Source organism: Delphinapterus leucas, chromosome 18 (assembly GCF_059928025.1).
Source record: "Delphinapterus leucas isolate spDelLeu-1000000601 "Yukka" chromosome 18, BTC_Dleu_Yukka2, whole genome shotgun sequence".
Lineage (NCBI taxonomy): Eukaryota > Metazoa > Chordata > Mammalia > Artiodactyla > Monodontidae > Delphinapterus > Delphinapterus leucas.
In genome coordinates this window covers 29073433-29100633 of record NC_143146.1, presented here as the reverse complement: position 1 = coordinate 29100633, position 27201 = coordinate 29073433, and the positions used below count along the sequence as shown (strand labels likewise).

The 27201-nt window shown below is 42.2% G+C and overlaps 1 protein-coding gene and 1 long non-coding RNA gene across 2 annotated transcripts; one reads left to right on the top strand and one right to left on the bottom strand.

Moving 5' to 3' along the window:
- The first annotated feature begins 1702 nt into the window (after positions 1 to 1702).
- On the top strand, positions 1703 to 9146 carry ACOD1 (aconitate decarboxylase 1). The gene is made up of 4 exons (XM_089899265.1): positions 1703 to 1994; positions 2768 to 2857; positions 4259 to 4464; positions 5379 to 9146. Exons 1-4 carry the CDS (start codon positions 1917 to 1919, stop codon positions 6322 to 6324), a joined length of 1320 nt encoding a protein of 439 aa, XP_089755391.1. The 5' UTR covers positions 1703 to 1916; the 3' UTR covers positions 6325 to 9146.
- On the bottom strand, positions 8838 to 23789 carry LOC111176484 (uncharacterized). The gene is made up of 3 exons (XR_016388619.1): positions 19420 to 23789; positions 18072 to 18242; positions 8838 to 15436 (listed from the first exon to the last, which is right to left on the bottom strand). It is a non-coding gene; the product is annotated as an uncharacterized LOC111176484 (long non-coding RNA).
- Positions 23790 to 27201: the final 3412 nt, after the last annotated feature.

Sequence of the window (27201 nt, the reverse complement as noted above, 5' to 3'; positions counted from 1 at the left end):
CAAGCCCCAGCCCATGCTGCTACCTCTGCCTTTAACCTCCATCTTCATTCTCAGCACCTTCGTCTGGCTGACTCCCAGAAGTTTTCATAAGCAGCTCAGGTATCTACTCCTCCAGCAAGTCTCCACCAACAGAAAGAGCAGGCAGTGGTTCTCGAGTGTAATTTTAAAGTTTCCAGTAGCCATATTGTAAAACAGTAAGAAGAAACTGATGGGGCTTCCCTGGGGCTTCCCTGGTGGTGCAGTGGTTTAGAGTCCGCCTGCCGATGCAGGGGACACGGGTTTGTGCCCCGGTCCGGGAAGATCCCACATGCCGCGGAGTGGCTGGGCCCGTGAGCCATGGCCGCTGAGCCTGCGTGTCCGGAGCCTGTGCTCCACAACGGGAGAGGCTGCGACAGTGAGAGGCCCGCGTACCGCAAAAAAAAAAAAGAAGAAACTGATGAAATGAATTTTAATCATATATTTTATTTAACCAATGTACCCCAAATATTATCAATTTCAGCATGTAATTAATATTTTAAAATTATTAATGAAATGCTTTATATTCCTTTGTTTTCCTACTAAGTCTTCAAAACCCAGTGTTTATTCTCCTCTGATGACACGTCTCAGTTTGGACTAGTCACATGTAGTGCTCCATCACCAGATGTGGAGAGTAGCTACCACATTGGACATGACAGCACTACAGCTATCTTAGGAATCACTTAGGAATCACCTAGAGAGCTTAATGGAAACCTAGAACCCTGTACTAAGCTTCCTAATGTTCTGGTTCTGAGAAGGGTCTAATTCTGGAGGTGTGGGATGGAGAACCAGAAATGTTCATTCTCAGCAAGAAATCCAGGTTTCTGATGTATGTGTTCCTCAGGAAATGGGGGCTTAAGAGCTAGATGCATCGATTTTGGAGTTAGACCTACAGGGGTTTGTGTCCAGACTAACTAAGTTACAGCTGTGTGACTTGGGGACTTCACCTTTCTGGGTCTTGGTCTCACCTGCAGAAAGAAACTCACGATACATACCTAGAGCCCAGTGAGTATTAAGTAGACACTGTATTTAAAACATTCAGCTCAACACCTGGCACGTGTCTACCAGTGCCAGCTCCTACCTGTCTGAATGCACCCCACGCCCAGGCGTGCCCACATGGTGGGTGAGACGTCCCTCCCCTGCTCCCCCTCTGAGCCTCTGCGTGCCTCCACCAGAGCCCACCACCCAAGCACACATTATCTGCTTGCTACTCTGTGTCCTCCACTGGACTGAGGACAGAAACTGGCTATCGCTCATTTCCACATCCCTCTGCCTCACACATGTGTTCAGTACACATCATTTTTTTTTTTTTTTTAAGTTTTGGGAAGGATTTGTGACTTATTTGTTGCATGACCTTGGTCAGTGAATTTTAATTAATTTATTTTTTTATCTTTGCTGTGTTGGGTCTTCATTTCTGTTCGAGGGCTTTCTCTAGTTGTGGCAAGCGGGGGCCACTCTTCATCGCGGTGCGCAGGCCTCTCACTATGGCGGCCTCTCTTGTTGCGGAGCACAGGCTCCAGACGTGCAGGCTCAGCAGTTGTGGCTCACAGGCCTAGTTGCTCCGTGGCATGTGGGATCCTCCCAGCCCAGGGCTCGAGCCCGTGTCCCCTGCATTAGCAGGCAGATTCTCAACGACTGCACCACCAGGGAAGCCCAGTACACATCATTTTTTAGGAACTGAACTTAATTTAACCAACTGCGTTTCCTATAGTGGAGTATAAAGTCTTTGCATAAAAGTACCTCCAGTTCTCATGTAGAAAGGAAGTGTGTGAATACAGAGTGAGTGAAGCATTGTTCTAACACTCTTCCCTTTAAAGTCTGTCACAGAAAGCTTTGCCAAAGTGATCCACGGCTTGAAAGTGGGACACCTGACAGATCGTGTTATCCAGAGGAGCAAGAGGATGATTCTGGATACCCAGGGTGTTGGGTTCCTGGGAACCAGTACAGAAGTGTTCCAAAAAGCCAGGGAATACAGTAAAGTAAGAAGCTCAATGTCTACTTTGGAGCTAAAACCAAGTGTGCACATGCGCCTTTTTGTGAGGTGTACCCAGAAGCATGCCCAGGGACGTGCGTTTGTTTTCTACCGCCCTACTCTTCATTTTAGAGATAGTGCTTGGTGTATATAGCATTGTTGTATATAGTTTTATGCTTTTCTATGCTTTATTACCTGAGTCTTAATATTCACCCACACCCTCTACTAAGTCACTATCTTAAGACCAGTCTTAATCTTAAGGCTAGCAAAACCTCAAAGTTGATTACTAGTCTGACTGAAAGCACATTTTTACCTGAGAGTCTTAGCAGCCATTGCCCCAGCCCATTTGTTCATGCAAAGACTTCAAGATTCTCTGGAGAAAAGCCTGGGCCAGCACCCTGAGCAGAGAGTAGGTGATTACATGAGAGATGTAGCATCCACTCTCCAAAGAATATGCTTGGTCTATAGACGATGAGTCCACCTTTCCTAGTATTTATCCTCAAGGAGTAAATAAGAGTAAATTCAGACTTCATTCCTTGGTGCACTATGGATCACAGTCTGGGACTGAGCAACAGCTTCTCCTCTCCCTTCCACAGAAAAAGTTATATATTCTTCTACAAGGAAGAAAGAAATCCAATGACTAGGGCTTCAGTCTAGCACAAAGGGCTCAATAAGAAGTATCAAAGTAATGCCTCCAAACATGAAGAACAACTCTTGAAATGGTGACTTGGCATGTTGGGTTCACACTCTGTATCACTGATTGATACTCTTTTGTTTCAGATCTATAGTTCCAATGTATCCAGCACTGTTTGGGGCCAGCCAGACTTCAGGCTACCACCGACATATGCTGCTTTCGTTAACAGTGTGGCTGTAAGGAGATTTCCATGTCTTTGTAACTGTTCAACAATCAGAACAATTTCAGGGCCAGAAAACATCTCAGAAATTGCCCAGTTTCCATATCTTACTGATGAGATCACTGAAGTTCAGAGAGGTGAAGGGGCCTGCCCTCTCTCCTTGTAGTAATTTCAGTTTTCACGTTTTTACAGTGAATTGATGCTTTTCAAACAAATTGTGAAGTAGAGGAAATAAGAAGGAAGTATTCAGACAAAAATGTCCCTAAGGTATCTCAACTCTAAACTAAATATCCAGACTCAGTTCCTTGTCAGTTCTTTCTGTGGTGGGCAGTATCAGCTTCTATCCAGTAACCAGCCTTTCATTCATTCATTCATTCATTCAACAGATACTTATTGAGAAAGGAACAATGGCCATAAGGTGTCTACATTTTCTGAGTCGAAAATCTGCACTTCTCATCTGACAATTTTTATGCTTTTTCTGTGTGTCACGGGCAGTCTAAAAGGTATAATTTGGACATGAATCTGTTGGGATTTCTGAGATATTTTTATGGTTTATGGGACAGTTCAGAATATTGAAAGTCAAACCTAATGGTGCATTCCAAAGTAAGCATCCAGTAAGTAAGCAGTGGGAAAGGCACCAGCCACAACTAGTAGACAAAAACCTATCTTTAAATGAACTTCTGGTTATCACTATTTCGTATAAGGAAAAACCAAATGATTTTAAAATATAGCTTAATAGTTAAACTGGGTTCAAGAGTTCTTGCAACTTCTCCATAAGTTTGAAATTATTTATAATAAAAGGGTTCAAAAAATATGGTCTGATGTGGAATAAATGACATTAAACTTTTCATGTGACTTGTTTGAAAGGTGGAAGAGGGAGGGAGGGAGGAACAGCCACCTAATTCTACAGCTTTGTTTGTAAGGTAGATAAAGATCTTTCCAAGGGCTGTGGCACCTGAGTAAGAGCCAAGCTCCCTGTGGTTCACTAGCTGCTCCCCAAGGTCGCACCTGATCTGGACAGAAGACAGCCTGTCTAGTGCCAAGTCATGTGATTAAGAATCGCAGCCAGGGCTTCCCTGGTGGCGCAGTGGTTGAGAGTCCGCCTGCCGATGCAGGGGACACGGGTTCGTGACCCGGTCCGGGTGGGTCCCACATGCTGCGGAGCGGCTGGGCCCGTGAGCCATGGCTGCTGAGCCTGCGCGTCCGGAGCCTGTGCTCCGCGACGGGAGAGGCCACAAAAAAAAAAAAAAAAAAAGAATCGCAGCCAGTTCATAGGTTTAATTTTCAGAGAATCAGATCTAAAAATCTCACATCAAACAAGGTTATTATTGAACTAAACCCTGACTGGTCCAAAAGTCATTGCATTCATGGAAATACATTTAGGTTTTGGTTGTTGTTTATGTGTCTGTTCACATAGGTTCACTCAGTGGATTTTGATGACACGTGGTACCCTGCCACCCACCCTTCTGGAGCTGTCCTTCCTGTCCTCATGGCTTTGTCAGAAGCCCTGCCTCCAAGTCCAAAGTGTTCTGGCCTTGACCTGCTGCTGTCTTTCAACGTTGGTATTGAAGTGCAAGGCCGATTAATGCATTTCTCCAAGGAAGCCAAGGACATACCAAAGAGGTATGGAGAAACTGTGCCTCATCGTGAGGCGGCCACATTCCCCTTCATCTGTTAGTCGTTATCTCTGTAGATCTTTCTGACATAGAGGTTGGCTCAGTTGAAGATGTTGACGTTAGTGCTGGCAGATAAGTCAACTCAACCAGTCACATATCAAACTGTACATCCATATACAAAGGTGTGACCTCAGAAGTACGAGTGAAAAGTCTCCTCTGGGTTTAGAGAGCCTATCAAGCAACGAGGACCATGCACTAAATTGGAGCCTCTCACCCCAGGATGATCATGTCATTCAGGCCTCTGTGGGTACTCTGAATATCCCTCATCTCATCTCAAAGCAGAGTCTACTTTGGTATTTGCTAGGGTCCTTCAGACTAATGGGAACATTCAGAATATCCTAAACCCGACTGCTCAATCCACAGATCAAAAGTGGTCAAACGCTGACTGTATCATATGGTTCAATCGAATATTTATTTTGCCCCTTGGTCCAGCCTGCTGGGGGAGGAATAAATCAGAATACTGAGTGAACTTTCACGGTTTCTACAAGGCCCTCAATTGTTACAGTTATTTACATAGGCTTTCAGCACTCAACAACTTTTGCCTTTTGGCAATAATTGCAAAAGTACCATTTATAAATAATTTACTATGTCGGGCACTGTTGTAATCATGCAAATTCGTTCAAAACTCACAAAACCCTATGAAGTAGATACTATTATTATGACCATTTTATATAAGAGAAAACAGATACAGAGAAGTCGAATAACTTTTCCAAAACTCACACAGCTAATAAGGGGAAGAGCTGAGATTTGAACCTAGGCATTAGGGCTGCTCCATTAGCTAAGCTCCTGACCACTGTGCTATACTGCCCCCTGGGGGCTGAGGTTTCTAAGTCTCCAACTCTTGTGTTTTTTGTTTTTCAGATTCCATCCCCCCTCAGTGGTGGGAACTTTGGGTAGTGCTGCTGCGGCATCTAAGTTTTTAGGGCTCAGCATGACAGAGTGCCAAGAGGCCCTGGCTATTGCTGTTTCTCATGCTGGGGCACCCATGGCGAATGCCGCCACTCAGACCAAGCCTCTTCACGTCGGCAATGCCGCCAGGCATGGGCTAGAAGCTGCTTTTCTGGCAATGCTGGGTCTCCAGGGAAACAAACAGGTCTTGGACATGGAGTCAGGGTTTGGGGCCTTCTATGCCAACTATGCCCCCAAAATCCTTCCAGACGTAGATTCACACACTTGGCTGCTGGACCAGCAGGATGTGGCCTTCAAGCTTTTCCCTGCCCATCTGGCCACACACTGGGTGGCAGATGCAGCTGCATCTGTGAGAAAACAGCTTGTAAGAGACAGAGCCCTGCTTCCCACTGACCACATGGAGAGAATTGTGCTTAGAATTCCAGATGTCCAGTATGTGAACAGGCCCTTCCCAGACTCACAGCATGAGGCCCGACACTCCTTCCAGTATGCGGCCTGCGCCATGCTGCTGGATGGTGCCATCACTGTCTCATCATTCCACAAACACCAGGTCAACAGGCCACGGGTAAGAGAGTTGCTTGGTAAGGTAGAGCTGGAGCACCCTCAGGACAACCTACCAAATTTCAACACCCTCTACTGCGAGATAAGTGTTGCCCTCAAGGATGGAGCCATCTTCACAGAGCGCTCTGATACCTTCTACGGTCACTGGAGGAAGCCTCTGAGCCAGAAAGACCTACAGGAAAAGTTCAGAGCCAATGCCTGCAGGATGCTGTCCTGCCATACTGTAGAAAGGCTTATAGAGATAGTAGAAAACCTAGAAGACCTGGAAGACTGCTCTGTGTTAACCACACTTCTGAAAGAACCCGCTCCACCAGAAATAGTTTCAAAATCTCTCTAGCATTTAACAGTTCCATCATGCAATCTCTCCTGAGGCTTAACAACATCTAAATGACTTTATATTGGGGAAAATTCAATGCTTTGCTTTACAGAGCAAGGGTCTGTTCTTGGTCTGCCTAGGAATAAATGCAGCATGCTGAAGAGAGTCCAGACACAGAACTGGATATACATGGAAGAAGTCTTGTCCTGTAAATTTTGCAAGACAGTTCTAGTTACCTATAGCAAGATAATGGTGCAAGAAACACAGAGAAATTTATTTTATAAGCATTCATAAGGCTGAAATTCAGGTCACCTGTGATTTGCTTAATCTTTTCAGAGGAGTTATTTATGAACTTCAAGAGCCTCAAGGCTTGAGAGGGATTTGAACTTCTGCATACAACTTGCTGACAGAAGAAGGGCTCTGGTCTGTTGTGCCACCAATGGACTTCTTACACTATGGCTTATCAGAAGCCCTTCACAATGGAGGGGATGCCACTGGGTTTAAAATAAGGTCTTCATGGGTTCAAATCCTGCCTCTGCCATTGACTAGATGTGACCCTGGCCATGGTTCTGGATAACCCTCTACTTAAGTTTCTCTATCTTTAAAGCATAAATTAAAAATAGTCTAAAAAATAAAGCAGTTTGGCTCTAGAAGTCATGCTCTTAATCACTACAATATATAACCTTTAATTACAAAAAAATTTTTGAGACAAATATCATGGATGTAGAGTCTGAGATGTAATAAAGAATGACAGCCAAAACATAGTATATATGCGGGTAGTCAGATATATATTAAACTGTATAAAGTAATAAAAATGTCTTGTGGGGTTAAAAACTGCAACATTAGTATCAAATACATATTTTATATATATATATATATATATAAAAGCAGGGAGTTATTATAGTTAATGTATTCTAAATTCCTCATGTTGTTCAAGAAAAGGGCAACACTATTAACTCTAGACTTTGATTTGTCAGTATGTATGTTGACATTTCTAGGGTGACTATTATAAAACAGCAGTGGAACGTATCACTTCAGGTTAATAGAGAGAGAAATATGGAATTAGGAAAAAAAATAATCCAAAGAAAGGTAAGAAAGGAGGGGGAAAAGAAATATAGAAAAGGCAGGACAGAAAGCACAATATAAAATGATAGGAGGGACTTCCCTGGTTGCTCAGTGGTTAAGAATCCACCTGCCAATGCAGGGGACATGGGTTCGACCCCTGGTCCGGGAATATCCCACATGCCACAGAAAAACTAAGCCCATGCACCGCGGCTGCTGAGCCTGTGCTCTAGAGCCTGCGAGCCACGACTACTGAGCCTATGTGTCACAACTACTGAGGCCCACGCGCCTAGAGCCCGTGCTCCACAAGAGAAGCCACTGCAATGAGAAGCCTGCGCACTGCAATGAAGAGTGGGCCCCACTTGCCACAACTAGAGGGAGCCCGCGTGCAGCAACAAAGACCAAACACAGCCAAAAAATAATAAATTAATTAAATAAATAAATTTATTTAAAAATAAATAAATTTTTTAAATGATAGGAAAAATCCAAATATATGTATAATTATGAAGTGAGTAAATGAACTAAATGCTCCAGTTAAAAAATACAAAGACTATGAACACATTTTAAAATGTTTGTTTTAACACCTACTGTACATATCATTAATTCATCCATTTTACATTTTATGAGTTTTAGTAAATGTATAGAGTTGTGCAAATATCACTGAAATCCAGTTTTAGAATACTTCTATCACTTCCAAACATTCCTCAGGCCTGTTTGCAATCAATTCCCAATCTCCAGCCCTCAGCAGCCAATGATCTGCTTTCTATCTCTATAGTTTTGTCTTTTCCAACATTTCATATAAATGGAATCATACAATATATCGTCTTATGTGTCTGGCTCTTTCACTTAGCATAATAGTTTTAAGATTTTTCCACATATGTATCAGTACTTTATTCCCTTTCATTGCCAAGTAGCATTCCATTGTATGGATATATCACATTTGTTTATCCATTAATTAGTTAAAGAGCGGCTGGATTGTTTCCAGTTTGGGGCTATTATGAATAATGTTTCTATGAACACACACAAACATGTCTTTCCACGGACGTATCTTTCCATTTCTCTCGGGTTGATTCCTAGGAATGGGAATGCTGAGTCATTTGGTAAGTACATGTTTAACTTTAGTAAAACCTGTTTTCTATAAAGTAGTTCTATCATGTTACATTTCCACCAGCAATGTACAATGGTTCCAGTTTCTCCTTATCCTCACCAACCTTTGGAATTATCAGTCTTTATAATTTTAGCCAGTCAAGTGTGTGTATAATGGTATCTCATTGTGGTTTTAATTTGCATTTCCCTAATGACTAACTCTTGCCCATTTTTGCCTATTATTATAATTAGGTTGTCTTCTTATTGAGTTGTATGAGTTTATTTTATATTCTGGCCATAAGTTCTTGAACAGATATCTCTTTTGCAAATACTTTCTCCTAGTCTGTGGCTTGTCTTACTGTGATTTTAATGGTCTCTCTCTCTCTTTTTTTTTTTTTTTTTTTTGCAGTACGCGGGCCTCTCACTGTCGTGGCCTCTCCTGTTGCGGAGCACAGGCTCCGGACGCACAGGGTCAGCGGCCATGGCTCACGGGCCCAGCTGCTCCGCGGCATGTGGGATCTTCCCGGACCGGGGCACAAACCTGTGTCCCCTGCCTCGGCAGGTGGACTCTCAACCACTGCACCACCAGGGAAGCCCTAATGGTCTCTTTTGAAGAACAGAAGTTTTAAATTTTGTTCAAGTCCATTTTGCTATTTTTTAAAAAAAAGTTTTGTTCCTACTTCTGGTGTTATTAGAAGGCTTTTTTTTTTTTTTTGGTCGTGCCATGCAGCATGTGGGATATTAGTCTCCCAACCAGGGATTGAACCCGCACCTGCTGTATTGGAAGATTGGAGATTTAACCACTGGACAGCCAGGGAAGTCCCTAGAAGGCATTTTTAAAATCCAGTTATATACTTTATTCAAGACACACAAGGATGTAGAAAAGTTGAAAGTAAAAAATATAGGGGAAATGTGGATGGAATATTAACAAAAGAAAGCTAGAATAAATAAATGTTAATATTAAGCAAAAAAGAATTATTAGAAAAGAGATAATAATGATAAATTCAAGTCACCAGGTAACTAAAATAATTCTAAACTTCCATACATCTAAATACTATTAAACTGCAAGGAGAAACAGATAAATCCAACACTATACTGAGAGAATTTTAACATTTCTCTCTTAGTAATTTATATTTCAAGGAAACCAAAAATAAATAGACTATATAAGATTTAAACACAATCAACATGTCTTATCTAATGGACATATAGAGGACTCTGTACTCAAAAACTAGAGAATTCACAATATTTTAAAAATCTCACAGAACATTTACAAAAATTGACCAGGCATAAAGCAAGTCTCAGCTTTTCAAAGCACTGGATCATCCAGATCATTTTCTCTAATCACAGTGTAATCAAGTTAAAAATCAAAATTAAAAAGACAATTAGAAAAGCCTGAAATGTTTAGTAATAAACATTCCTCTAAATAACTCTTGGGTCACAAAAGAAATTACAGAGAAAATTATAAAGCATTTAGAACTAATCAATAACAAAAATACCACATATCAAAATATATAGAATGTAGCAGAAGCACTACTTAGAAATGGGTAGAATTTTTTACTGCTGGCTCTGTATTACATGGATTATATTGTTCCATAGGACACATCATGGTAACACTTATAAATTTGAGCAAGGTTGATAAAAGAGGAGATAGAAGAGTTGGTTTCTACCGTGACCTTGAGATTAAATTTAATTATCCTATCTTGATACATTTCAGAAGTTTCTAGGGTCAAGATCTGAGGGCCATTAATAATATCCTCAGATAACCCCTGTTATAAACAAGACAACAAACCCCAAATGGAGTTATGCTAAGCCCATATCCACCAAATCGAGACTAACTGAATTACACTTTTGGCTCTTCCAAAAATGGAATCTTGAACCAGCAAATCAGGAATCTCTGATCAGCACTAGTTAGGTAATCTGCCTGATAGACCCCTGCCATCCCCTAAGGAAAGGAACCTTGCAATAACCAATTTGTTGTTTGTTTGTTTCTTTGTTTTGCCTAGTGTAACTTCCTTGTTTCCACTCCCTTCTGCCTATAAAAGTCTTTCATTTTGCACAGCTCTTTAGATCCCCCTTCTACCTGCTAGATTGGGTACTGCATGATTCAAATCGATTTGTGCTCAACTAAACTCTTTAAAAAAAAATCTTAATATGACTCAGTTTAACTTGTAACACCCCCAAAGCTTGCTTCGGACCAATAGCAGGTGTTGGGGAAGACAGTCTCTCCTGAGGGGGACAACAGCACTCAAGGTGACCTTGATATTGGCTATTATGCCCACTGAGTTAACTGAAGGCAGGAGAAAATATGGGGGGCTATGGGTCTGTAGAGAGAGTTCAAGGGTCCTCCTCACTGACAACCCTGCACACCATCCACCCCCATCTTACCACATACAAATGATAGAGGAGAGAGAGAAAGAGAGAGATTGGCTCCCCACATTCTTTTCTAGATGATTCCTTTCAAAAAGCTAGGGCCACAGTGCTGGTGGAGACTCTGGATGGAATGAGAGAGTTAAAGCTGAGCTAGCGTCTCTTCCTTCCACGAGGCTGGGGAGCAAGGACAGCTTGTGAGCTATTCTATCCTGAGAAAGCCCAAGATGGGACTCCGGCAGCTCTGATCTGATGTCTAGGCATTGTGGCAAATGCTTGTTTCTTCCCTTCCTTTCCCTTGGGTACAGCAATGAAGGATGCAGCTCAGCCCACTGTTAGTGTGATAGGTCCTGTGTGTAGGCAAATGAGTCCTCCACATGGATCAGGCCAGACAGCCAGGGAGAAAATCCACCATGAGACTGAGACAAAGGCTCTAGCTCATAGAGAGAGGTTTATTCCAGCTCCCTCTCTGTATTTCTGCATCCTCAGCACATACTCATGACCTTGAGCCAAAGTGCCTCAGTCCCCAGGCATACTTTGCCCACTCTGGGGACCCCTGGTGCTCTAGCATATATCTGGGGGATCCCCAAGACCAGGCACATATTCGGGTGCATGCCAAAAGAACTCATGGGGCTCTGCATATAGCTGTGCTCATGGTTAAGATTTACTATAGTGAAAGGATACAGGATCCACAAGGGAATAAGATACAGGCAGAGTCTGGAGAAACCCCTGCATAGGCTTTCAACGCTCCCTCCCTCCAGGCTGAGGAGGGAGGTGAATGTGTTCCTTTCTCCAGGAGAGAAAAGTTCAGTAAAATGTGTTCAGTGCAAACACATGAGAGAATGCTCAACATCATAAATCATTAGAGAAATGCAAATCAAAACTACAATGAGATATCATCTCACACCAGTGAGAATGGCCATCAACAAAAAATCTAGAAACAATAAATGCTGGAGAGGGTGTGGAGAAAAGGGAACCCTCTTGCACTGCTGATAGGAATGTGAATTGATACAGCCACTATGGAGAACAGTATGGAGATTCCTTAAAAAACTGCAAATAGAACTACCATATGATCCAGCAATCCCACTACTGGGCATATACCCTGAGAAAACCATAATTCAAAAAGAGTCATGTACCAAAATGTTCATTGCAGCTCTATTTACAATAGCCAGGAGATGGAAACCACCTAAGTGTCCATCATCGGATGAATGGATAAAGAAGATGTGGCACATATATACAATGGAATATTACTCAGCCATAAAAAGAAACGAAATTGAGCTATTTGTAGTGAGGTGGATGGACCTAGAGTCTGTCATACAGAGTGAAGTAAGTCAGAAAGAGAAAAACAAATACCGTATGCTAACACATATATATGGAATTTAAGTAAAAAAGAAAAATGTCATGAAGAACCTAGGGGTAAGACAGGAATAAAGACACAGACCTACTAGAGGATGGACTTGAGGATATGGGGAGGGGGAAGGGTAAGCTGTGACAAAGTGAGAGAGTGGCATGGACATACATACACTACCAAACGTAAAATAGATAGCTAGTGGGAAGCAGCCGCATAGCACAGGGAGATCAGCTCGGTGCTTTGTGACCACCTAGAGGGGTGGGATAGGGAGGGTGGGAGGGAGGGAGACGCAAGAGGGAAGAGATATGGGAACATATGTATGTGTATAACTGATTCACTTTGTTATAAAGCAGAAACTAACACACCATTGTAAAGCAATTATACTCAAATGAAGATGTTAAAAAAAAAATGTGTTCAATGTTCCTGCCCTGGGAAGAGACTTACCACCCAAGGTTTTTATAAGCAGCTGGTCAGGAAGGCACCCTCTGCCCAGCAACAATGATAATTCCAAACTCCAAGAAGGAAAGCAGGTGTTCAGCATAATTCACATTGTTTGCACCGTCTAGGCAAAGTGGATCATTTTTATCAGTTAGGGAGTGGGTCAAGTGCCAAGTTCCCAGATGCCAGCCAAGTACCAACCCTGTAAAGAGGTCCTAATTAAGATAGTAGCCTCCAGCCTGCTATGTTCTCTCTTTTCTGCACATTTTGTCCCATCCTGAAATGCCTTCCATTCCTGTTCGTGTGGCTTTGTAGGGTAGAATAATGATACAGAAAAACTGGACATTGCCTCCACTTGAAGAACTGTCTCTGCCCTGTAGCACTTGAGGTCTATAAACGGTGTGTTTTATCATTGCATTAACTAAAACTGATATCTCCAGTAGGCTTAGAGCTGCCACAGACCAAAGAGCTGTAATCATTTTAACCCAGGCATTTAAAATGAGAATGTGAGTTTAAAGGGAATTTTTATATGTTATAACAAATTTACTTTGAAGTCCTATCTAAAAATTATCTCAGACAGACAGATAAGTCCCGTACGAAAACTGGGACCGCCTTAAGGTCTGTGATAGTTTATGTAGGGGAACCTCTTTGGGGATGTGAAGTAAATGGTGGGTGTCCATTCAATTCAACAAATGTGTACTGAAGGCTTAATATGTGCCAGAGGATGTGCTTGGCGCAGGTGATTAGAGCAGTGAACAAAATAGCAGTGAACAAAAACCCCTTACAACCGTGAGCTTACAACCTAGGGTGAGTACAGAGACAAGCAACAGGACAAAGAAAGTGCTCTGTGCCTCTTCTGGGCCAGCTGTGCTTCCTTCATTCCTCCCCTGGTGGGAATGTGAGTTTCTGGAGCCTGAGCTGGGTTCAGGGACCAGGGAGCCCAATGCATGTGAGTGAATAGCCCCAGTTCTTCCTGGGAGAATATAGTCTGTGACAACAAAGGAACTGTAGGGGTGTATCTTCCTTGTCAATTCTGGCAGGACTGCCCTGCATGGAGCAAAGCTACAGGGAACTGAAGGAAGGAGGAAACATCACGACCAGATGCACTGTTTTCCTTCCAGGAGAGCTGCACACGTCTGTGCGGGCACCCACCATGGTGTGGGGTCTCTTCCCACCACTGAAATCTATCTGCAGCACTGCAGTTTTTATTATGCACTAGTGAAATTGCCCTATTATTCCTCTCTTCTCCTACCCTACATTTTACAAAGTAGCTTAGTGATAGTTCACAGAAAGTGACCATTCAAAAGGCATCCAAAGCAGGTGTTTCAGAAGCCACTACTCTGGCTCCTGATGAAACCCTGCCCAGCAGTTGACAGCTGCACAGCACATTAAAAGAATGTATGATGCTTCAAGTGTTACGGCTTTATCTGAATCAGACAGAACAGAATAAATACCTTCAGAGAAATAATGAAAATTTGTCTAGTCGCCAAGTTCAGTTGCTAATGCAGATATCTACACTCAGATATCGTTGTCTCACTTAAAAAATTCTCCCTGCTCTTTGTTGGAGTTAATTCTAAAATCAAGTCAACCCACTCCAGTTACGGCTGGTGCCCACATAGAAGCCAACCTGGTGGTTCAGTAAAAAGCCTTTGCAGTGGCCCAATGACCAACTGTTTATAACACGGCATGAAAGTATTGCTTCCGACTTTAACAAATGAAAAATAAAAATGACAAGATGCTTGTCTAGAAACCACGAATATCTGGATAATTCAATGACAGTTATTTCATCGTTGAGTCACGATCCCATTGAAAGCACCTATCAAGTGGTAAAATGTGTAATTCAATTGGTTGGAGCTCAACTATTTTTACTTGAACAATTTCTTCCAAAGACTGTGAAGTATCACTTTTCAAATACATTATAAAGCGCTCCCCACATCATCTTCCCCATTCCATCACGATTTTCACGCGAGGGGCCATGCCACGAAGGCACATGTCTGCACCATCTCGTTGGTAGTATCCTGGCAGGATTCCCTCACATCCCCATAGCTGTGTTTGCATCTAGGCTTCTGGGAGGCAGTGGCTGGGTCTGCATCAGCAAACCTATCAGAAGAGGAGCTCTAACTGAGGGGGAGAAAATGTTTCTTAGGCACCTGACAGCATGACTGTGAAGAGAGTTAAAATTATCAGCTCACACCAGCCTCTCAAACACTACAATATTTGGAACAAAAGCTCACAAGCACTGTGCACATAAGAAATCTGTTCCAACATGAGGCTTCATTGAAATACCCAGTTAGTAAGAGAAAGGAAGGCTATATGGACTAGGGTCAAGAGGAAATAATTCAAGTAAGCACAATTGGATCCATGTAGCTGAATGACATCATACAAGAGAACTGCTACATTGAAACTGTTCCCTTACAGACTAAGCCAGAGTATTTTGTAAGAATACATCTTCTCGATGGTTCAATGCCACCTGGTCTTATCACTTTAAACCACAGCCCCTTGCCATGGCCGCCCTGACCTTAAGGCCAATCACCAAATCCTGCAGCCCCATCATGAAAGATACTTTGTTAAGCTATGAGAAAAGCAGTCACACATATTCATCTGGAAGAAGGGAAACAGGAGAGTGCTTACCTGATGGGAAGCTTTTCATCCTTTTCTTCTCCATCCACAATATTATCCTGACCCACTGTGACTTCACAAGCAGGAAGGTTTCAGCTGCCAGCACAGGGAAAGGCAGCACCAGCTCGTGGGCTTCTTAGCGCAGCGGAAGGGTTGAAATGTCCTTTACAGAACTGTTGACAATGCAGCTCTGGGTCACCCCAAAACCACCTGCAAAGACAGGGGGCCTGGGATTATTTGAGGCAGAACCTATGATCAATTAATTTTTAAGCAAAGAATTAAGGCATATAAGAGCAATAACACGTGAATCAAATGGCAGAAGAGCATTTCTTTAAAGTCTTCTGGAGTTGGTAATGACTTTGATTAATTCATTAACTTAGTTTTTAAAAAAATATTTATCTATGTATTTATTTGGCTGCACCGGGTCTCAGTTGCAGCATGCAGGATCTTCATTGCAGCATGCAAACTCTTAGTTGTGGCATGTGGGATCTAGTTCCCTGACCAGGGATCGAAGCCGGGCCGCCTGCATTGGGAGCCCAGAGTCTTAGCCACTGGACCACCAGGGGGGTCCCTCATTAACTTGGTTTTAAAGTCAGGATAGCAATCTATATTTGTCAAAGTGGCTCAGAGATGTTTTTGTAAAAGTTGGTGCAAAATGCTAGAACACAGACCTAATCATTATGGCTTCAGTGTAGCCCTTGTAGCAAGTGGACTTTATAGACAGACATAAAGGGTTTATATTAACCTAATAATAATAAAAATAATAAACATTTTGCATCAACAGTATGAAATTCTGAATCGCAAGCTGGAATACCCATCATGATGCTAATTTTTGCTAAATATTTCAAGTTTGGTACAAAGTAGAACTATATATATTTTTAAAGCATTTGAGATAATTTCATTTCTCCTAAAAACAAAAACCTCTTTTTAAGTGCTAGAATAAAAGAGTTTTTTAAAAATAGCAGTAATTTTTTTATTGATTTACAAGTAATACTGTCTTAGATGTGAACACACTAATTTTAGCATCAGACCTGCCAGGCAGTAATCTTTATAAAGTTGTCTTAGGGCAAACCTATTTGCAATGGAAGAAAAGAATAAATTGTCAAAACACCAGCAGCTCAAATACGATAATTTCCCTCACCCTCCCTGGGGTTTTGTAAATAGATATTTAAATTTGTTTATACATAATAAACTTGGTGTACACATAATGTGTAGCAAGTCTCCAAAGATGGCGTCCTAGTATCCATGCCTCCCAATGTTCATGCCCTTTTATAGTCTCCCCTCCTTGAATCTGGTCTCACTTTTAACCAATAGAATGTAGCAGAGATGATGCTGAGGAACTCCTGTGGTTTGATAGTAAGAGGAAAGCCTGGTTCTCTTGGAATGTTTGTTCTGAGCGATGCCAGCTCTCACATGAGCAACTTAAGCACCTGAGGTCTATGGGTTATAAGGAAGCCCAAGACTCCCACGTGGCCACACGCCAGCCAATCCCAGCTCAGGCACCAGACATGGGAGTGAAGACACCATTGTGGTGTTTTGCAGCCCCAGCTACTACCCGACTGCACCTGCGTGAGAGATCTTAAGCAAACCCAGCTAAGCCCAGTCAACCTACAGAAACAGGAAAGATGATAAATTACTGTTTAATCCACTAAATTTTGGTGCTGTTTTTTACACAGCAATAGATATCTGGAATACTGTAAAGGAGCAGTAAGCAACCAATTTAGATAGATAAGTATACAAATATTAGGGTTAGGAGCAACACACTCCTAATCTAAAACAATGATCCCCAGTTCTCACTGTGGGACATCTCCAAATTGCCTCCCAAAATATCAAGAATATTGTGAACGTTTAAAATAATCTTAGGGGCTTCCCTGGTGGCGCAGTGGTTGAGAGTCCGCCTGCCGATGCAGGGCACGCAGGTTCGTGCCCCGGTCCAAGAAGATCCCACATGCTGCGGAGCGGCTGGGCCCGTGAGCCATGGCCGCTGAGCCTGCGCGTCCGGAGCCTGTGCTCCGCAACGGGAGCGGCCACAACAGTGAGAGGCCCGTGTACCGCAAAAGAATAAAAAAATAAAATAAAATAATCTTAAAACTGATTTTAGCTGTTGAGTTTGAAAAAGAAATATATAACATATAGCTCCTTATGAAGGGGACTCAATTAAAAGAAATCAAAAATATCTAAGACAGTTATAGTTGTAAATCAATCTTTTATTTTAAAAGATGGAGTCACCTATTTATAAATGATTCCTGCACAGAAAAGGTCCAGAAACAGACAGTCCTCCACTGTGATTCCCAGAGCCCAAATGTGGGCCGCACTCCACGTGCCACCTGTCACCTAGGAGCTGAATCAGAATTGCAGTGTACCAAGATCTCCAGGTGATTCATATACTCATTAGGTATAGATTGGTGGCTCCCAAACTTGCTTGCATATAAAAATCATCCGGGAATCTTAATTCCAAAATCCAGGCCCTAAGGCCACAGGCCTTGATGGTTTTGAAGCCCACCAGGTAAGTTCAGGTGCAGCCATGCCTGAGAACCACTGGCCACTCTAGGTAGAGTACTGGTTCTCAAACTCAACCACATAGTAGAATCACCTGGGGAGCATCAAAAACCACTAATGTCTGTTTCTACCCTCAGAGTCCTATGTAACTGGTCTCAGGTGTTACCTGGGCATTGGGAGGTTTTAAAAATTCTCCAAGTGTTTCTCATGTGCTGCAGACCCAGAGCCTGGAACAGAGGTTCAAAATGGTAGCTGAGCCTGCACCACTCTTTCAGGAAGACAGTTTGGAAGTCAGGGAGCATTAATAAAAATGAACAGTTGGCCTCACAGTTTTCAGCTCACTCACCAGGTATCCTGACTGCATCAAGCTTGCTGAAGTTCAGGTCTGCCAAGTCTTGTGCATCCCCATGGGCCCTCCTGGCACTTTCCTCCGGCATATCTCTTTCTCTTCTGTTGGGCTCTCTTTCAAGTGATTAATAATGTGCATCTGCTCAACATTAGGAGCAAATATCTTCACCTTCAAAAATAGAAATAAAAACAAATGATGTCATTACCTCTATGAAAACAATCAAGCAAATCAATCTCAGATCCTAAACCAGAAAGGAAAGTCAGAAAACTACTAAGTAATTCTGTGTGTCTTCACGGCCAACACCAACTGCAAATATTACAGGTCAACTGCAAGGGAGAAATTGCAGGGGATTTCTAGAGGAAAAAAAAATAGAGCTATAAATTAGCTTCCAGAAAGGAAGCCGAACAGAAAGAGGTTGGTTGCCTGTATTGTGTGTGAGTGTGTGTGTGTAGTTAAAGCATATATATATGCTTTTTTTTTAAATTAATTAATTTATTTTTGTCTGTGTTGGGTCTTCGTTTCTGTGCGAGGGCTTTCTCCAGTTGCGGCGAGCAGAAGCCACTTTTCATCACGGTGCACGGGCCTCTCACTGTCACGGCCTCTCCCTTTGTGGAGCACAGGCTCCAGACGCGCAGGCTCAGTAGTTGTGGCTCACGGGCTTAGCTGCTCCGCGGCATGTGGGATCTTCCCAGACCAGGGCTTGAACCCATGTCCTCTGCATTGGCAGGCAGACTCTCAACCACTGCACCACCAGGGAAGCCCTACGCTTTTTAAACAGATGGATGAAAATATCCAATTTGACAGACCGGAACATATAGGGCTGCAAAACATGGGAGAATTGATTAAATCAGCCCTTGAAATATTTCCAAAGCAGTGATTCTAAACCCTGGCTGCATATTAGAATCCCCTGGGGTGTTTGAGGCCAAATAGACCATTTACATGGGAATCTTTGGGAGTAAAGCACTAGCCTGGGCAATGGTATGTCTTAAACCTCCCCAGGTGATTCCATCATTTGCCAGGTTGGCAATCCAGGATCTAAAGCAAGTGAGATATGAAACTCACAACCTCAGGGCTCTGCGTTAAAATCCCAGGGCTTTTAATACCAAGAGCCCAAAGCAGATTTGGAAGTTCTCACTTGCCCCACTTCTATCCATCTAGCCTCACCAAACTCTGGATTAACACCCACCCTGGCCTGCCATCAGAAACGCTTGGACGGGGAGGGAATCACTGCAGTTCCCTTGCCCCCAACCCTTAAGTCCTGCAGGGGCACTGATGGGGGGAGACATGAGAATTTGGAGGTTCAGGGCAGGCATCTGTATACTGGGGGACAGCCTTTGAGTCATACCTTCTTCACTGCCTTCTTCTCTACTCTCAAGCTTGAGGTCCAGTTCTTCTGGAGGTGGACAGGGCTGCTCTGAGTCAAATGTCCCCTGACTCTGAGAAGGCATCACTAGGGCTAGAAAGCATAAGGTCATGAGTCTCAGCCTTCTGTTACTAAACTTTGTATTTGATTAAAATTTATATTAATATTCTAAACATGCTCTCTGCTCCATAGTTTTGTTTTTACAAAATTGAGTAATATCTCCTACCTTTGATATATGTGAGAGAGATTCTAAACACATACATATCCCATTATTTGTGAAAAGACTTAGAACATTCTGAAGGGAAAGACAGATGCAAACAAACATGAACTGGTTTTTAAACCAATAATTCTGGAAACAGATTGGCCTGCAGTTGCTTCATGGAATTAATTGGATCCACCAGCCCAAGGTGGAGGTGAAGGTCAAACATACTTCTACCACTAGGGTGTCCCTTGGACCCTTTAACAACGTGTTGCATTGTAATCAAGAGTAAACAAGTCTCCAAAACCAAACAACCCAATCCAAAAATGGGAAGAAGACCTAAGTAGACATTTCTCCAAAGCAGACATACAGATGGCCAAATGGCACATGGAAAGATGTTTGACATCACTAATTATTAGAGAAATGCAAATCAAAACTACAATGGGGTATCACCTCACACCAGTCAGAATGGCCATCATTAAAAAGTCTACAGAGAAAGCTTCAAAATGGAGGAGTAAGACGTGGAGACCACCTTCCTCCCCACAGCTACATCAAAAATACATCTAAATGTGGAACAGCTCCTACAGAACACCTACTGAACGCTGGCAGAAGACCTCAGACCTCCCAAAAGGCAAGAAACTCCCTCACGTACCTGTGTAGGGCAAAAGAAAAAAGGAAAAACAGAGACAAAAGAATAGGGACGGGACCTGCACCAGTGGGAGGGAGCTGTGAAGGAGGAAAGGTTTCCACACACTAGGAAGCCCCTTCGCAGGCGGAGACTGTGGGTGGCGGAGCAGGAAGCTTCGGAGCCACGGAGGACAGCACAACAGGGGTGTAGAGGGCAAAGCACAGAGATTCCCGCACAGAAGATCGGTGCCGACCAGCACTCACCAGCCCAAGAGGCTTGTTTGCTCACCCGCGGGGCCGGGCTGGTGGGGGGCGGTGCTGGGAGCTGAGGCTCGGGCTTCGGAGGTCAGATCCCAGGGAGAGGACTGGCGGCGTGAACACAGCCTGAAGGGGGCTAGTACGCCACAGCTAGCCGGAAGGGAGTCCAGGAAAAAGTCTGGAACTGCCTAAGAGGCAAGAGACCATTGTTTTGGAGTGCGCAAGGAGAGGGGATTCAGAGCACTGCCGCGAGCCATGGCTATCAGCGCAGACAACAGAGACGGGCATGAGACGCTAAGGCTGCTGCTGCCGCCACCAAGAAGCCTGTGTGAAACACAGGTCACTATCCACACCTCCCCTCCCGGGAGCCTGTGCAGCCCGCCACTGCCAGGGTCCCATGATCCAGGAACAACTTCCCGGGAGAACACACGGCGCGCCTCAGGCTGGTGCGACGTCATGCCGGCCTCTGCACCACAGGTTCGCCCCGCATTCCGTACCCCTCCCTCCCCCCGGCCTGAGTGAGCCAGAGCCCCCGAAGCAGCTGCTCCTTTAACCCCGTCCTGTCTGCTTGAAAAACAGACACCCTCAGGCGACCTACAAACAGACGCAGGGTCAAATACAAAGCTGAACCCCAGGAGCTGTGAGAACAAAGAAGAGAAAGGGAAATCTCTCCCAGCAGCCTCAGAAGCAGCGGATTAAATCTCCACAATCAACTTGATGTACCTGCATCTGTGGTATACCTGAGTAGACATCAAATCATCCCAAAATTGAGGCAGTGGACTTTGGGAGCAACTGTAGACTTGGGGTTTGCTTTCTGCCTCTAATGTTTTCTTGGTTTTATGTTTATCTTACTATAGTAGTTAGAGCTTATTCACATTGGTAGATTTGTTTATTGATTTGGTTGCTCTCTTCCTTTTTTTTTTTATACGTATATATTTTTTTCTTTTTCTCCCTTTGTGCGTGTGTATATGTATCCTTCCTTGTGTGATTTTGTCTGTATAGCTTTGCTTTTACCATTTGTCCTAGGGTTCTGTCTGTCCGTGTTTTTTGTTTGCTTTTAGTATAATTCTTAGCACTTTTTATCATTGGTGGATTTGTTTTGGTTTGGTTGCTGTCTTTCTTTTATTTCTCATTACTTTCTTATTGTTAATTATTTTCTTATTTTTTAATTTAATTATTTTATTTTTTTCTTTCTTTCTTTCTTTTTCCTCCCTTTTCTTCTGAGCCATGTGGCTAACACAGCCTTGGTGCTCCAGCTGGGTGTCAGGCCTGAGCCTCTGAGGTGGGAGAGCCGAGTTCAGGACATTGGTCCACCAGAGACCTCCCAGCTCCACATAATATCAAATGGCGAAAGCTCTCCCAGAGATCTCCATCTCAACACTAAGACCCAGCTCCACTCAACAACCAGCAAGCTACAGTGCTGGACACCCTACGGCAAACAACTAGCAAGACAGGACAACAACCCCACCCATTAGCAGAGATGCTGCCTAAGAAAATAATAAGTTCACAGACACCCAAAAACACAGCACTTAGACGCGGTACTGCCCACCAAAAAGACAAGATTCAGCCTCATCCAGCAGAACACAGGCACCAGTCCCCTCCATCAGGAAGCCTACACAACCCACTGAACCAACCTTACCCACTGGGGGCAGATACCAAAAACAACGGCAACTATGAACCTGAAACCTGCAGAAAGGAGACTCCAAACACAGTAAGTTTAACAAAACGAGAAGACAGAGAAGTACACAGCAGACGAAGGAGCATGGTAAAAACCCACCAGACCAAATAAATGAAGAGGAAACAGTGGGTCTACCTGAAAAAGAATTCAGAGTAATGATAGTAAAGATGATCCAACATCTTGGAAATAGAATGGAGAAAATACAAGAAATGTTTAACAAGGACCTAGAAGAACTAAAGAGCAAACAAACAATGATGAACAACACAATAAATGAAATTAAAAATTCTCTAGGGCTTCCCTGGTGGCGCAGTGGTTGAGAGTCCGCCTGCCGATGCAGGGGACATGGGTTCATGACCCGGTCCAGGAGGATCCCACATGCTGTGGAGCGGCTAGGCCCGTGAGCCATGGCCGCTGAGCCTGTGCGTCCGGAGCCTGTGCTCCACAACGGGAGAGGCCACAACAGTGAGAGGCCCACATACCATAAAAAAAAAAAAAATCTCTAGAAGGAATCAATAGCAGAATAACTGAGGCAGAGGAACGGATAAGTGGCCTAGAAAATAAAATAGTGGAAATGACTACTACAGAGCAGAATAAAGAAAAAAGAATGAAAAGAATTGACGACAGTCTAAGAGACCTCTGGGACAACATTAAACGCACCAACTTTCGAATTATAGGGGTCCCAGAAGAAGAAGAGAAAAAGAAAGGATCTGAGAAAATATTTGAAGAGATTATAGTTGAAAACTTCCCTAATACGGGAAAGGAAATTGTCAATCAAGTCCAGGAAGCACAGAGAGTCCCATACAGGATAAATCCAAGGAAAAACACACCAAAACACATATTAATCAAACTATCAAAAATTAAATACAGAGAAAAAAAATTAAAAGCAGCAAGGGAAAAGCAACAAATAACATACAAGGGAATCTCCATAAGGTTAACAGCTGATCTTTCAGCAGAAATTCTGCAAGCCAGAAGGGAGTGGCAGGACATATTTAAAGTGATGAGAAAGAAAAACCTACAACCAAGATTACTCTAACCAGTAAGAATCTCATTCATATTTGATGGAGAACTTAAAACCTTTACAGACAAGCAAAACCTAAGAGAATTCAGCACCACCAAACCAGCTTTACAACAAATACTAAAGGAACATCTCTAGGCAGGAAACACAGGAGAAAGAAAAGACCTACAATAGCAAACGCAAAACTAAGAAATTAAGAAAATGGTAATAGGAACACACATATCGATAACCACCTTATATGTAAATGTATTAAATGCTCTAACCAAAAGGCATAGACTGGCTGAATGGATACAAAAGGAAGACCCATATATATGCTGTCTACAAGAGACCCACTTCAGACCTAGGGACACATACAGACTGAAAGTGAGGGGATGGAAAAAGATATTCCATGCAAATGGAAATCAAAAGAAAGCTGGAGTAGCAATTTTCATATCAGACAAAATAGACTTTAAAATAAAGACTATTACAAGACACAAAGAAGGACACTACATAATGACCAAGGGATCAATCCAAGAAGAAGATATAACAATTGCAAATATTTACACACCCAACATAGAAGCACCTCAGTACTTAAGGCAAATGCTAACAGCCATAAAAGGGGAAATCGACAGTAACACAATCATAGTAGGGGACTTTAACACCCCACTTTCACCAATGGAAAGATCATCCAAAATGAAAATAAATAAGGAAACACAAGCTTTAAATGATACATTAAACAGATGGACTTAATTGATATTTATAGGACATACAATCCAAAAACAACAGAATACACTTTGTTGTCAAGTGCTCATGGAACATTCTCCAGGATAGATCATATCTTGGGTCACAAATCAAGCCTTGGTAAATTTAAGAACATTGAAATTGTATCAAGTATCTTTTCCGACCACAACACTATGAGACTAGATATCAATTACAGGAAAAAATCTGTAAAAAACACAAACACATGGAGGCTAAACAATACACTACTAAATAACCAAGAGATCACTGAGGAAATAAAAAAATACCTAGAAACAAATAATGAAAACAGGGTGACCCAAAACCTATGGGATGCAGCAAAAGCAGTTTAAGAGGGAAGTTTATAGCAATACAATCCTACCTCAAGAAACAAGAAACATCTCAAATAAACAACCTAACCTTACACCTAAAGCAATTAGAGAAAGAAGAACAAAAACCCCCCAAAATTAGCAGAAGGAGAGAAATCATAAAGATCAGATCAGAAATAAACGAAAAGGAAATGAAGGAAACGATAGCAAAGATCAATAAAACTAAAAGCTGGTTCTTTGAGAAGATAACCAAAACTGATAAACCATTAGCCAGACTCATCAAGAAAAAAAGGGAGAAAACTCAAATCAATAGAATTAGATATGAAAAAGTAGAAGTAACAACTGACACTGCAGAAATACAAAAGATCATGAGAGATTACCATGTGATAATCTCAATAGATGCAGAAAAAGCTTTTGACAAAATTCAACACCCATTTATGATAAAAACTCTCCAGAAAGTAGGCATAGAGGGAACTTACCTCAACATAATAAAGGCCATATATGACAAACCCACAGCCAACATCATTCTCAATGGTGAAAAACTGAAACCATTTCCTCTAAGATCAGGAACAAGACAAGGTTGCCCACTCTCACCACTATTAATCAACAGAGTTTTGGAAGTTTTAGCCACAGCAATCAGAGAAGAAAAAGAAATAAAAGGAATCCAAATCGGAAAAGAAGAAGTAAAACTGTGGCTGTTTCCAGATGACATGATACTATACATAGAGAATTCCAAACATGCTACCAGGAAACTACTAGAGCTATGAATTTGGTAGAGTAGCAGGATACAAAGTTAATGCACACAAATCTCTTGCATTCCTATACACTAATGATGAAAAATCTGAAAGAGAAATTAAGGAAACACTCCCATTTACCTCTGCAACAAAAAAAATAAAATACCTAGGATTGAACCTACCAAAGGAGACAAAAGACCTGTATGCAGAAAACTATAAGACACTGATGAAAGAAATTAAACATGATACAAACAGATGGAGAGATATACCATGTTCTTGGATTGGAAGAATCAACATTGTGAAAATGACTATACTACCCAAAGCAATCCACAGATTCAATGCAATCCCTATCAAACTACCAATGGCATTTTCACAGAACTAGAACAAAAAATTTCACAATATGTATGGAAACACAAAAGAACCCAAATAGCCAAAGCAATTGTGAGAAAAAAAAAACGGAGCTGGCGGAATCAGGCTCCCTGACTTCAGACTCTACTACAAAGCTACAGTAATCAAGACAGTATGGTACTGGACAAAAACAGAAATATACATCAATGGAACAGGATAGAAAGCCCAGAGATAAACCCACACACATATGGTCACCGTATTTTTGATACAGGAGGCAAGAATATACAATGGAGAAAAGACAGTCTCTTCAATAAGTGGTGCTGGGAAAACTGGAGAGCTACATGTAAAAGAATGAAATTAGAACACTTCCTAACTCCATACACAAAAATAAACTCGAAATGGATTAAAGACCTAAATGTAAGACCAGACACCATAAAACTCTTAGAGGAAAATATAGGCAGAACACTCTATGACATAAATCACAGCAAGATCCTTTTTGACCCACCTCCTAGAGAAATAGAAATAAAACCAAAAAGCAACAAATGGGACCTAATGCAACTTAGAAGCTTTTGCACAGCAAAGGAAACCATAAACAAGATGAAAAAACAACCCTCAGGATGGGAGAAAATATTTGCAAATGAAGCAACTGACAAAGGATTAATCTCCAATATATACAAGCAGCACATGCAGCTCAATATCAAAAAAACAAACGGCCCAATCCAAAAATGGGCAGAAGACCTAAATAGACATTTCTCCAAAGAAGATATACAGATTGCCAACAAACACATGAAAGGATGCTCAACATCACAAATTACTAGATAAATGCAAATCAAAACTACAATGAGGTATCACCTCACACCAGTCAGAATGGCCATCATCTAAAAATCTACAAACAATAAATGCTGGAGATGGTGTAGAGAAGAGGGAACCCTCTTGCACTGTTGGTGGGAATGTAAATTGATACAGCCACTATGGAGAACAGTATGGAGGTTCCTTAAAAAACTAAAAATAGAACTACCATATGACCCAGCAATCCCACTACTGGGCGTATACCCTGAGAAAACCATAATTCAAAAAGAGTCATGTACCAAAATGTTCATTGCAGCTCTATTTACAATAGCCAGGACATGGAAGCAACCTAAGTGTCCATTGACAGATGAATGATAAAGAAGATGTGGCACATATATACAATGGAATATACTCAGCCATAAAAAGAAACGAAGCTGAGTTATTTGTATTGAGGTGGATGGAACTAGAGACTGTCAAACAGAGTGAAGTAAGTCAGAAAGAGAAAAACAAATACCGTGTACTAACACATATATATGGAATCTAAAAAAAAAAAAAAAGGTTCTGAAGAACATAGGGGCAGGACAGGAATAAAGACGTAGAAAATGGACTTGAGGACATGGGGAAGGGGAAGGGGAAGCTGGGATGAAGTGAGAGAATGGCATGGACATACATACACTACCAAATATAAAAAAGACAGCTACTGGGAAGCAGCCACATAGCACAGGGAGATCAACTCTGTACTTTGTGTCCACCTAGAGGGGTGGGATAAGGAGGGTGGGAGGGAGACACAAAAGGGAGGGGATATGGGGATATATGTATACACATAGCTGCTTCACTTCGTTATACAGCAGAAACTAACACACCATTGTAAAGCAATTATACTCCAATAAAGATGTTAAAAAAAAAAAGCCTACAAACAACATGCTAGAGAGGGTGTAGAGAAAAGGAACCCTCCTACACTGGTGGTGAGAATGTAAGTTGGTACAGCTACTGTGGAAAACAGTATGAAGCTTCCTCAGAAAACTAAAAATAGAATTACCATATGATCCAGCAACCCACTCCTGTTCATATAT

Excerpts from the sequence above, each read along its gene's own strand:
- ACOD1 (XM_089899265.1), top strand. The coding sequence starts at position 1,917 with ATGATTCTGGATACCCAGGGTGTTGGGTTCCTGGGAACCAGTACAGAA. Across the intron at positions 1,995-2,767 it reads AAGCCAGGGAATACAGTAAA|ATCTATAGTTCCAATGTATC; the intron begins GTAAGAAGCTCA and ends CTTTTGTTTCAG. Across the intron at positions 4,465-5,378 it reads GCCAAGGACATACCAAAGAG|ATTCCATCCCCCCTCAGTGG; the intron begins GTATGGAGAAAC and ends TTTGTTTTTCAG.